At 53.9% G+C, this 12,644-nt stretch overlaps 1 protein-coding gene, 1 non-coding gene and 1 pseudogene across 2 annotated transcripts; 1 reads left to right on the plus strand and 2 right to left on the minus strand.

Annotated features, from left to right (window-relative positions):
* Window positions 1-2,395: 2,395 nt before the first annotated feature.
* Window positions 2,396-2,468, minus strand: TRNAV-CAC. The gene has a single exon. It is a non-coding gene; the product is annotated as a tRNA-Val (tRNA).
* Window positions 2,469-8,740: 6,272 nt separating this feature from the next.
* CFAP126 (cilia and flagella associated protein 126) lies at window positions 8,741-12,635 on the plus strand. The gene is made up of 5 exons (XM_006907946.3): window positions 8,741-8,767; window positions 9,735-9,797; window positions 9,985-10,065; window positions 10,541-10,717; window positions 11,076-12,635. The coding sequence occupies exons 1-5, from the start codon at window positions 8,741-8,743 to the stop codon at window positions 11,298-11,300; spliced, it is 573 nt and encodes a 190-aa protein (XP_006908008.1). The 3' UTR covers window positions 11,301-12,635.
* Window positions 12,129-12,247, minus strand: LOC112476554 (annotated as a pseudogene).
* Window positions 12,636-12,644: the final 9 nt, after the last annotated feature.

Here is a 12,644-nt window from a genome sequence, read left to right on the forward strand (position 1 = left end):
TGACAACAGTCTGACCTTTTGCTCCCGCCACTAAAGCACGAGGCTGGGCCGGACCGCCGTCGTCGCATCCGCTCCCCGCCTTACAGGACCCCCCTAGAAATCCCCCGAGTTTGCCCGCTGTACAGTGAGCAGGGTTTGTCCTGCCGCCCCTCAGGAGCGCCCGGCATTGGTTAGCGCAAGCGGAGCGTCCCGTCTCCCGTCTTCAGCACAACTGCTCTTCCGCCACCAGTTGAGGGGAAAGAAACGCTTTCCCTGCGGTTGAGAGCAAGTGCGCCCGCCGTCCACGCCCCGGGGGTGGCAGCCAGACCCTGGGTAGATGGCCTGCCCGGGCGCGGAGTCCACGCGTGGAGGACCGAGGGAGGACCGAGGGAGGACCGAGGGAGACCGGCGAACTTGGGGGTCTGCGTCAAGCCCAGCCTGAGCCCCGACAGCCGAGGACCGAGGGCTGCGTTCCCCGCTGTGGGTCCTGGTTCGCGGCTGGGCCGAGCGCTCGGGCCGGCGCCGGGCTCGGCTCTCGCGTTGAGCCGCAGGCGTGGCCGGCTCCAACCCGCCGCTGTCGCGACCATTCCCAGTCGCCGACGCTCCTTCGCCTATTCGCGCCACACCGCGCTCTCCCGGGACTTTTGCCAGGATAGGGCTCCCGGGGCCGTCGCCCACACGTTGGTGTCGTCCAACTCCAGGTTCCAGTTCACTGTGCGGGCTGACTCCTCACCCTTCTGAGTTTCCTGACGCCTGTCTCACGTTTCATCCCCAAACTGTCTCCAACTCCCCGCCGCCCAGATAATTTCACCCCCACACCACTGAGAAGGGGAAATCATTTGACCTCGGCTGCCACTTTACACAAGGTATCGGGGTCCTAAGTGCCACCCACAGCGGCTTCCTGCAGCCCTCCAGGCACGCCCTCTTCTGCAGCCCCTGCAGTCCAGGTCTCCACCGTCCTTCCCCCTTCCTCGGATTACATGGTGCAGCCCCATCAAACCAGACAGAACCTGACGCCATCAGCGTGGCAGACCCTTCCTCCACGTGAATTGCTTGTTCGGTCTCAAGCAAGTCAGATTTACTTAGGTCAGTCTCTTCAATCTTTACACGTTTTAAAACATCTTTAACACATTTTAATACGAAAAATTTAACTATGTATTTACATGAGTATCCAGAACAGGCTTCAAGTTCCTGTATACTGAGAACTACTGAAACCACTTTTAACAGCTATATTAGGCATAACTGATATATAATAAAACGGACATATTTAAGCTGTACGAGTCATTAAGTTTTGACACGTGTACAGACCTGTGAAACCACCCTCGAATAGAGAGCTGACAGTAGGCACACACCTATGAAAATGTAATTTATTTTAAATTCGAAATGCTTTGGCTTTTTAAAAATCTTTCAAATTCAAAGAAAATAAACGTTTATATCAAAGAAAATATTTTAATAATGTTAATACATTCCTTTTTATACCGATGCAGCTGTAAAATTTTTGTATTAACCTTTTTTAAAAATTATCATTATGGCAGAAGCGGCCCATGGAGATCAAATTGCCTAGGGCCAATGAGAGTCCTGACGCGGCCCTGCGGCAATTTAGATGGGAGCATAACCATCACCTCCCGAAACGTCTCCCTCGGGCCGCTTTCTGCCCGCATCACTTGCCATTCTTCCCCCTCCCCAAGCAAACTCTCATCTGCTGTCTGTCGGCATAGCTTCCACTTGCTGGAACTTAAATGGAGTCGTGATACACTCCCTTGGTTCGGCTTCTTTCACTCAGCATCATTATCCTGAGATTCGCGTGCGGGTCCATAGTTCGTGCCTTTTCTCAGTGGTATTCCAGGGGACCGGCACACCACCCTTTATCTGCACCCACTGGCTGACGTTTGGGTGGCTTCCGGCTCTGGCTGTGACAAAGCCGCTGTGCACACGGGCGCGCGCTCTGCCGTCTCCCGCTGAGTCCCGGGAGCGGAGCGGTGCCCCCGCTGTCGCTGACCTTCAACAAACGGCTGAGCGGTCTCGGGAGTGGTCGCCCCGAGCCGCGGGTGGACCCGGGAAGCACGGAGGAGGCGGGGTGGCGGCTGCGGCCCCGACCCGCGCTCGGCGAGGCCCGTCCCCTGGACCGTGACGTGGGCGGGACGCCGCAGCGAATTCCTGGGGACGGGGCCCGTCAGTCCCGGTCCCACGGCCGCCTGCCTCCCGAGACGCGGCGCGAACCGGAGCTGGAGCCTCGGGTCAGGTCGGAACCGACGACCGTTTGCGGAGCGGCCCAGGGCGCTTTCCCTTCCCGGGGACAGAAAACGCGGCCGGCGACGAATGGGTCGCCGCTGGGGGGACAGGTCAGCATCGGGCTCGCCGGGCCGCTGCCTGTGCAGGACTCCGACCCGGCGGCGAAAAAAAAAGGACACGCTGCTGTTTCCGCCCGGTTTCGAACCGGGGACCTTTCGCGTGTGAGGCGAACGTGATAACCACTACACTACGGAAACGGCCGACAGCCACCGCCGCCAAACCACCCTTGAGACGAGGCGGCGCGTCCCCGCGTCCCCGCCAGTGACAAGGCCCCGGGCCCTCCCAGCGCCGCCTTCCCTTCTCCGCGCCCCTCAAAGCCTGCGGCGATGTCGCCGGAGTCGCGGCCCGCGACCCTGGCGGGGCAGCCGCTGGCACGTGGCGCCCCCGCCCGGGACTGCAGAGAAATAGCACGGACTACAGGCAGGAGGAGACTAAGCCAAGGTAGGGACCCCGCTCACGTCTGAAACAATAAAAATCCCCCCACCTTTGCCAGCACTTAATTCAGGAGGCATGGAGAGGGAAAACGAGGTTCGCTCTTTCCTGCGCATTTGCTTCCTGAGTGTCCTTTACGGCTCACACCAACACTTCACCGGTCACCGAGCGTGTGTTGGTTCCCCCTCTGCGGTTAACCGTAGGACAGACACCCAGCTGGTGTCCCAGAGATTTGCTTCGGGGGTGGGGGGCACCTGCGCACACCGGGGAGCAGGAGTGAAGCGCTGCGTGCGAGCGAAGAGACTGGGGGAAAGGAATCCCACAGCGGGGAGAGCCGGGTCTTCCCCTGCGCGGAGGGGGAAGGAGCCGAGGTCCCCCCTTTCCCGCACCTGCACGCACTCCACACTCGCACTGCTGGCCTCGCCCCGCGTCCATTCAGCACTGTGACTCTGCGCTCCACCATACGCCTGTGCCCATGTCGTCCTTTCTTTCTAAATGCTGCAAATTATTTCATTGTGGGCACCCATTTCACTTCTCTTTCCCCAACATGAATACAACCTGTGTCACCCACTCCCTGCTATGACAGACAATGCCATCATACATGCCTTAATAAACAGATACAGAATGCCTATTGTGTGTCCCCCAAATAAGAAAATGCTGGTCACGTGCATTTGGGGCCTGAGAGCAGTGGTCTGCACATCTGGGGAGGCCCGGGGGATCTCCCGCCCACACTAAAGCAACCTGGGCTTTCCCGGAGGCTGCTGCACAGGCCAGTCACGCTACTCAGGGCTGGGGACTTCGGCCAAGAGCCACACACACGGTGGGGGAAACTGCCTCCGCCTGGCTGAGGCAGGAGCCAGGTGGCACCTGCCCAACCACAGAATGACAGCTATTGGTCCCTTTCTCCTTGCACACCATCTCACTTCGGGCTCATTCGAGGTCTCCAAGACATGTTGCTACTTGGAAAAGACTTGGGTGCAGACCAGTGCGTATACTGCGTGGATAGTTGGATATGGAAAAAAGGAGGAAATGTATGCACGTGTGAGGATGCGTCATGCGTAGGTTGCCTGTGAAGGCCCCCCGGAGCTGGTCGCTGGGTTGCTTCCAGGAAGAGAACGGGGAACTGGGGGTAGAGCTGGAAAGGAGACTGACTTTTCCTTGTGAAGACTTTCTTAATGTTCGCATTTATTTCTATTACATCCAGATATCACCTATCTAAAATACTAAATGTTTTTTAAATGAAAAAAAAAAATCTAGTAAGACTAAATAGAAACAGAAAGTGTATATAACCTAACTCCGTGAAAACGTCAGTGCAACACAGACTTCAAGGCTGGTAAAAAGACATGCACTACCACGAGAAAAGACAAGTCTGGTTAGGTAAAGGTGAGCTTTTGAGTAACTTGTCATTACAAAGACGAGACCGAGACAGGTTAACATGCATTTCCCCAAAATTAATTCATCGCATGGTGACTTCACCTGTGTACTCCTGGGGGCGTCCATGCTGCGCCTAAACCCCTTCCTCCTTTCCCTGCTCCCCCCAACGCCCACTCGTGCAGCCTAGACCCCTCCCTGTAAGTGGGCGAGCCAGGACCAGAGGTGGGGAAGGGCTGATCTCCAGTCACCAAGGCAGGATGACGTGGTACCGGCAGCACACGGGCAGGAGGAAAGTGGGCCAGAGCCCTGGGTAGGCGAAGGGGCACATCCACTCAGGGGGCCTACGGCGGGGGTGGCCTCACAGGCCCGGGTAGCTCCAGTCCCCCCACTCCTTCTGCACCCTGAGCCTCTCAGCTACCCACTTGCTATCGGAAAGGGTTCTGAGGATGAACAAACAGGAAAATGCTGGTGCAACAGAGTTCTGCAGTTCTCGAATGAAATCGCCTCAGGGTCTTCAACTTGCTAACGTACACTTTCTAACCATAATGACTAACATCTATTTTACTTACTTTGTATCAGGTTAAGTACTTTACAGTGTCATTTAATCCTTTTAACAATCATGAAATATCATTGTAACAATGTTATAGATGAACAAAGAAAGTTGAAAAGAGACACACCTGAGGTCCCACTGTAGTGAGAGAGCTAGAGCCAAGCCCAGGTCACTTACACTCATTGTTCACGAAGCCCTTTCTAAATTGCAGAGTTGCTTGAGACCAGTCCCACAAAAACAAGCGCTTTGCCTTAGAGTCCTTGGAGGGGTAGCTGTGAGGCCAAAGTCAAACGAGGGAATATGAACCCCCTCCACCACCACGGAAGAGGCGGGGTTCCTGCCTGCTGACCACAGATGAGGCAAGAGTGGGTTGGGGTACCTGCAGCACTTCCGCTGCACTAGACAAGCACAGTGGCTCCTCCCCACACCCCTTGCAGGACACGTCCAAATATTCCAGTCAACCCTGAGGCCAGTGAGGGAAGGAATCTGAGCCTCCTGCTCCTGAGAGAGTGGATAAAAACCCTCAGAATAGGAGGCAAGAACTTCACCCAGCCGTCTGTCTAATCCAGCCACACTGGGAGCTATTGACAAACTGGAGAGAGGAATGGATTCTCGATAAACTTAACTCCCCTCTCCTTCCAAAGCAGACACCCGGACAAAAGCAAAAACCGACAGGTGAGATAACATCAACCGAAAAAGCTTCTCGCGGCAAAGGAAACCACTGACGAATGAAAAGGCAGCCTTTGTAAAGAACTCGCACAACTCAATAGCAAAAACAAAAACAAAAACAAACAAACAAAAAGACCACCAAGCCCATTAAAAAATGGGCCAGGGATCTGAATAGATATTTTTCCAAAGAGGGCATACGAATGGCCAACGGGTATATAAAGGATGCTCAATATCACTAATTATCAGGGAAGTCAAAACCACCATGAGAATGGCTATTATCAAAAAGACAAGAACTAAGTGTGGGTGAGGACGTGGAGAAAAGGGAACCCTTGTGCACTGTTGGTGGGAATGTAAATCGGTGCAGCTGCTGTGGAGACCAGCATGGGGGGTTCTCAAAAAAATTAAAAATAGAGCTACCATACTATCCAGCTATTCCACTTCTGAGTATTTCTCCAATGAAAATACTCAAAAAGATGTCCGCACCCCCATGTTCATCGCAGTATTATTTACAATAGCCAAGACACAGAAACGACCGAAGGGCCCATCAGCAGGTGAATGGATAAGGACGTGGTACACATACACACATGCACACACACAGAGGAATACTATTCAGCCATCAAAAAGAAGAGACTCTTGCCATCTGCGACAGCATGGGTGGATCTTGAGGACGTTAGGCTAAGTGAAAGAAGTCAGAGAAAGACAAATACCATATGATCTCACTAGATAAGGAGTTAGATTTTATAGGGCCAGAAAATGAACTTAGGAAACTAGACCTTTTTAGTGTTTATTTCTTATTGCAAACTGTAACAGATTAGAGACACACGCTGAGGTGGTGACCTTCAAACGTTCTCCGCGGAGGGCCAGAGCAGTGGCCGGGATGGGGAAGAACCGCACAGAGGAGGCTCCGTCCTCAGGCTTCCCTGCTGCGGGAGTTTCCCACTCCTGAGGTCAGCAGAGACCCAGTGTGGCAGCCGGGCCCTGCCTGGCCATTTCGTCCCTGACTGTCCCCACTTCCAAGGACTCTCTCGGCTGACGTCAGTTTTCTCATAGCCTGCCAGCCAAGCAATGTTCTCCCTTATATCTGTACCCGTGTAGGAATGCAGACGTACAAGACTGTGGACAACTGCCCGTTTCGCTACAATCCGGGCTCAGCCTTTGGATAAGAATCCGTGAGTCGGTGCCCGCATCAATAGACGCTGCTTCCCGCTCATAGCCTCCGTGTCCCGTCTCTCCGCTCGAAAACCCCGCAACAGCAAGGTAGCCCAGGACACAAGGACCCTGCCATCATTCCCTTCCAGGGACAGAAGACTGTCCCCTTGCCCTTCCCCAGCTGACCTCAGTGGTCAGCAACACTCTGCAAGAGGCCTGCGGGACAGGAGGGACGCCTGGATTCACCCCCGTCAACCTCGTCCTGCCCGGGGGGACCCCTCTTTGTGCCCACTCAGCACGACTCGTCACCAGAGTTTCTCCCTAAGGCAGCACCTTGTGCGGGACAGGGCCCCGCGACGCAGACAGGCACGTTTGCCGCCGCCTCCTGGCCCGAGGTGGCATGAGCCCTCCACCAAGGGGCGCTGAAGTTCCTCCCCGGCTCCCAGTCCAAGGACCCAGATCCTCTTGGCTCCGAGGGCCTCTCGTGTCACCCACCACCACTTTCTTCTGACATCTGTGTGTCCCCGACTCCCTGCTGTCCATTGCTCGTCATCCCCCACCACTTCCTCCTCGAGACTCGAACACCCGCTAAGGGAAGGACGCGGCGCCCACACTGCAGACTCCTCCCTGCGCGGGGCGGGGTGCGCGCGACTAGGCCTGGAGCTCGTCTCCGCTAGAGGGTGATGTCGCCACGCGACAGCGGGACCGGACCACGTGCTGCTGAGCGCCCATGGGCGGTGCCAACTGTTTATACCCGGCTATCTCTTTAAAAAAAAAAAAAAACAACTCTGTGTTGTGAAAATAATGAGAATTCTTTCATTTTTAATTTCGGGTATTGCTTTTGCTCGTAATTTTATAATTACGTAAAATATTTATATGATTCCAATACACCTTGCAAAACAAGGTGTATTCAGAGTTTACCTTCTGCCCCTGCTCAGGATTAGGAAAGAACAACATGGAACCATCTGGAATCTCTTAGGCCCCCTGTTGCTCTTCCCTAGCACCCGCCGAGGCGAAGCCTTTTTTCCTAGTTAATACGAGCTTATTCTGCTTCTCACGTACTCTCCCTAATCAGCCTTTGTTGAGAGCTGTACTATCTTTACAGGGCTGCCAAAAACTCTGCCCATATAAATGAATACATATTAACAGTTTGTTGATGTATTTCAATACACGTTAAAATAATAGCACCTATTTCCAAACTTCATAGCCACCCTGGGTACCATCAAAGCACACAGCTATGACATGCTACACTGTTTCCGTGATCCCCGCCGTTTATTTTCAGTCAGTTAAACGCGTGACTGCTCACCACTAGGCAGAGAGATGGGTGTCTCTTCAGTCACCTTGGTTGTCTACAGCTGTCCTCCAGACTCCTCAGGAAGGGTCCTCATCAAGGGTATCCTCGCGTTATGCTGTGTGGGGGAGGGTCATAGCAGCTTCCAACAGGGGTGGCCGTGGAGCCCTCCCAGCAGAGGCCGAGCTCAGAACTCGTGCCGTGCACGCGCGCCCGTGCTGGGTGTGTCCTGGCACCACCACTGAGTTCTCCACGCCGTGGCGCTCTCGGCGTCCGGTTCAGTGTCCCAGCACTAGCTCCTCATTCGGCTCATCCAGCCAACACCAAGAACCTGTGGCTCTAGAGTGATGGCGGCAAAAGGAGGCAGTAAAGGACCAAGGACAAGACGTGCTTCTCTCTCTGGGGACAAACCCGAGTTGGTCGCTTTGTGAAATACCATTCCTGTTATTCTGCCTAAGGCAGAACGGGGCCTCACCGGTGCTGAGTACCCACTGGGCTGATATCACCTAAACGCTGCTCACGTCGCCTCGCTCACCGGTCAGGCGGGCACGACCGCCCCGTGCGCAGGGGTCCGCAGAGGGGTCCTGGAGGGAGGCCAGTGCCGCCTGCCGCGCAGCTCCTACGTCCTGACGGTAAGGACTCCACCCCAGGGTCCGGCTCAGGCCTGCGGCGCACTGCACCACGCTGCCCAGTGTGCACCGCCCTTGGGGCTACATGGCCCGGCGTGGTGGAGAGCCGGTCACAGACGGCCTGGGAGTGCTTCGGCAGGGTTAAGCCGAGCTACCAGACAGACAGGGCTGCTGTTCAGCTACTTTGCTCACTGTCCCTCGCATCTCGAAATGAAAATAAACCTAAACTTCTGGGTAAAAGGCTGGGAGAACTGTCCTCCAAGCAAGTGCCTAACAAGAAGAGAAAGGCCACAGGCTAATTGGGAGGTCCGCGGGCAGGTCCAGCCTCCCGCGGTTGCCAGGCAACAAAGGTAAACAGCAGGAAGCGGCAGGATCATGGCCACTAACTACAGTGCCAACCAGGTAAGTTCTTGTTCCATCTCTCTAGCGTTTAATTTTGCCTCCAGAGTGTACCTTTGAACTGACGCCTCCCACAGGGTTCTGATCACTGAACAGACAGTTGAGAGTGGGGTGAAGTATTTTTCACCTCCTCAGCTCCTTGGGAAAGGGAAGGCCCGGGGACAAGCAAAACATGTCCCCTGGGGTAAGTTTGTAGAGGCTAAACCAGACATCAGCAGGTTTTCTCTGTAAAGGGCCAGAGACTAAATATTTAAGGTTTTGTGGACAAAGTGACAAAATCAGAGATATAAGTATCTGCATAAGGAGAGAAAACATTTTTCATGAAGTTTTAACAAAATTCAAAACCTAACAATTGAGTGCAATATTTTATACGACTAATGAAAAGAATAGCTTTCTTTTGGGAACAAAAACATTTGGCCTAGTTGGGATACAAAGTTAGTGTTCCCTTGTATCAAATCAGTTGGGAATGTTGGTCTACAAAAATCATTCTCAGCTTTCTCCCGCCAGCGCCAGACAGGAGGATGGGTCTGCTCGCCACTGGTCTAGACCAGTGCTGTCTAATAAGAAGATAATGAGACTCATGAATGTAACTTAAAATTTTCTGGTAGTTACATTAAAAAATTAAAAATAAGTTTAATTTAGTCAATAAATTCAAAATATTATTTCAACATTTAATATTTTAAAAGTTAGTCAGATATTTTACATTCCCTTTTGTTCTCAGTCTTTTACGCTTATAAGTACCTCGATTTGGACCAGTCACACTTCAACTGCTCAACAGCCACATGTGGCTCCATGTGAGACAGCACCACTGAGACCAAATGACACCCTCTAAAGCCTAGCACAGGGGTTCAGGCTCCGCCCCTCAAATGTAGGGACCCATGCCTGGCTTCCCCGCCCCCCGACCCCCTCGGCTTCACCCCTGGCCTGGGGCTGTTGGGCCTCAGACGGGCTGTCGCCTTTCTCTCCACAGTACGAAAGCGCTTTCTCGCCCAAGTACCTGCAGAACTGGTGTCCCGCCAAGCCAACCAAAGAGGTACCGCACCCAGTCTGCCCACACGGCCACATTCTGCTGCTTCGCATCGCGCTCTGGGACTCTCTGGGATTCTGGGCACCTCACTCCGTTTTCAGTTCCCATACCCTCCCGCCCCCAGCCCTGAAGACCCTTCCTCCCCCTTCCCATGCCCCCCTCCCCAGCGCGTCTCTCCCCGCCTCCACCACAGGGCACTTCTTCCCACGAAGGCTACACTCAGATTATCGCCAACGACCGTGGTCACCTGCTGCCTTCAGTGCCCCGTTCCAAGGTGAGATGCTCACCCCCACTCCTATGGAGAGGGTAGACTGGAGACCGTGCATGCCCCCAAACTTCTAACCAGTTTATCCAACAGGACAGGGTCATAGTTAGCGCCCAGAACTCCTTAGGCTGATAAACGGTCCATATGAAATGGTGGTCTTCCGGTGATACTTACCCAGTGGGTATTCCTCCAGACTTAGCCTAAGGGTGCAGGTTTAGCCAGCGGAGGCCAGGAGATGAAAACCTTGGGGTGACCTGAATGAGAAGGGAGCAAGTGACCCCATTTTGGACCTGTGGTTTCCTCATTTAACATATATGTAGTGGGTACTAAAGACACTTGCTCTGTCTCGCCTTACTACCCACATTACCGAAGGTGGAAGACACACAGGACCAGCACAGGCCCCGCCAGCAGGTCTGCCCCTGGTCTCAGCCCTGATCTCAGCCCTGGGTGTGCAGTGTGAGAAACCCTGTCTTTTCCCTTTCAGGCAAGTCCATGGGGTTCCTTCATGGGCACGTGGCAGATGCCTCTGAAGGTGCCTCCTGCTCGGGTGACCCTGACCTCCCGCACAGCTGCTGGTGCTGCCTCCCTCACCGAATGGATACAGAAAAATCCAGATCTGCTCAAGGCCTCCAATGGCCTGCGTCCAGAAATCGCAGGCAAGGTATCTATCTGTTCCTCCCTCCTAAGCTCAAATCCCATGGCTGCCATTTCTTTCCAACCTCAAAAATGTCCATTGCTATACCACTGAGACCCAGCAGGGGGAACCTCCAACCAGCTCTGCCTGATCCTGTCCCGTCCCTAAGCACCTTCTCGGGTCTGAGGGATCGGCTAAGGACGTCTCGCTCTCCAGCACAAAATTATCTGATCTCAAGGGGAGGTCAGCAGAATCAAAACTGACTCTTCTTATTTGAAACCTGACTTTTTGTCCATGGTATGGGGAGAAAGAAATCTACAGAGTTCTGAGCTGGACCGGGAATGCCCAGGCCTAACCTGACTGGCCCCCCTCTTCTACCCGACAGCCCCGTGAGGCAGAGGCAGACAGTCAGAAGCAACCCGGGACGCCTACACAGCAAGCACCAAGTGCAGCCGTAATTCAGTGCTCCCCAACGTCAAGTCTCCCTGTCCCAGATCAACTCCAAAGCCCACACCCCTCTGCGGGTCACACTCCAGGTCCCCAAAGCCGAGCCAGCTCTCCCAAGGGCCCCTGGAAGCCCATGCACGCTAGGAGACTGGGCAGGTCCTAATCAGGCCGAGGTCAGGAAATGCAAACCTGGACCCCAGGGGACCACAGGAGCACATGAGACCCCCATCTAGAGGCTGAGTCGAGTACACAAGACCCCCTCAGGGAAATTATGGGGTGAGAACGAAGGCAAATTGGGAAAATAAACATCATTTGTTGAATCTTTTACTGATTTGGACTTTTTCCCTCCTGCTGTGGCTGCCTCTTGTAACCTATAACCAGGAGGAGGGGGGTTGGGGAAGCAGAGAGAATAGGACAGCGGCTGGGGGTGGGGGGGGCATGACGGACACATCTTTACAAGGGTTCGGTTTTACTCCAGGAATGACCAAGAGGAAGATGGTCTGAATCACAGCAAAAACCTCACTCCTCCCCCCTCACTGTTCTCACCCCACCCCCGCCTTGAGCATGCACAACTACAAGTTCAAGGTCAGAAGCAGTCCTTTAGTAGAGCATGTGTATGTGTCTTTGGAGAAAGTGGGGGAAAAAAGCTATGGGAAACAGAGCAGAAGCCACCACCCTTGTCTAAGACGTCATATCTGATGACAGACAGGGAAAAAGAGATACAAAAGCAAAAGTGCAAATACAGTCTGAAAATGAAGTGATCAGAAGGAAGAGATGAAGAAGTGAGAAGTAGAAATTCAGGACAGAATACAAGCATGATGACACTCGGCCACTCCCCAACCCAATCGCCTGAATGGGAAGCAGCCACCAAAAAGGCCAAGTCCCCTATCCACGTCCCATCCTCCGACTTGTTTTTAGGCGAGGTAACCCTTGGTTGACCTCACAGATTGCAAGGACCTTGTCAGCTTAAAATCTCTTATTTTATTTTTTACGCCTACAGCACCTGGTCTTCCTAGGTGGTCTCCCATCCAAGTACTAACCAGGTCCGACCCTGCTCAGCTTCCGAGACCAGACGGGACCGGGCTTGTTCAGGGTGGCATGGCCGTAGACCTGACATGTTTAGCATTGTCCCCATTCTGCACCTCCCTGGCACTGGCTGTCAAATTGAATGCCCTTGCCAAACACTCCCCAGCCCCAATGCCAAGGTGTTCCCTCAGAAACATGGGGCCCTCACTCCAAGGACAAGGACAGAGGACATATGCCTTAAGCTGGAGGAAGCCTACTTTTCTTAATCCCCACTCTCCTCTCTCCAAGTGTACATACCTAGCTGTCACCTGAACGGCCCTCCAGGCCTCTCCCGGATCACAACTTGCTGACCTGTACCATGGGGCTACGACCCACTCTCGGTGGGAGTTCAGAGCTGGTGAAGGCCCACGAGCTCTCCACACGCTCAGGTGCCACTCTCTGAGGCTCCCATGGGACATTAAACCTCCGCTACTTGCGTCTG

This window comes from Pteropus alecto, unplaced genomic scaffold, assembly GCF_000325575.1.
Source record: "Pteropus alecto unplaced genomic scaffold, ASM32557v1 scaffold101, whole genome shotgun sequence".
NCBI classification, from domain to species: domain Eukaryota; kingdom Metazoa; phylum Chordata; class Mammalia; order Chiroptera; family Pteropodidae; genus Pteropus; species Pteropus alecto.

What these genes read in the sequence shown, in the direction of transcription:
- CFAP126 (XM_006907946.3), top strand. Translation starts at nt 8,741, where the DNA reads ATGGCCACTAACTACAGTGCCAACCAG. An exon ending in CCGCCAAGCCAACCAAAGAG is followed by an intron (nt 9,798 to 9,984) that starts GTACCGCACCCA and finishes CCTCCACCACAG; the next exon opens with GGCACTTCTTCCCACGAAGG. An exon ending in CTTCAGTGCCCCGTTCCAAG is followed by an intron (nt 10,066 to 10,540) that starts GTGAGATGCTCA and finishes TTTCCCTTTCAG; the next exon opens with GCAAGTCCATGGGGTTCCTT.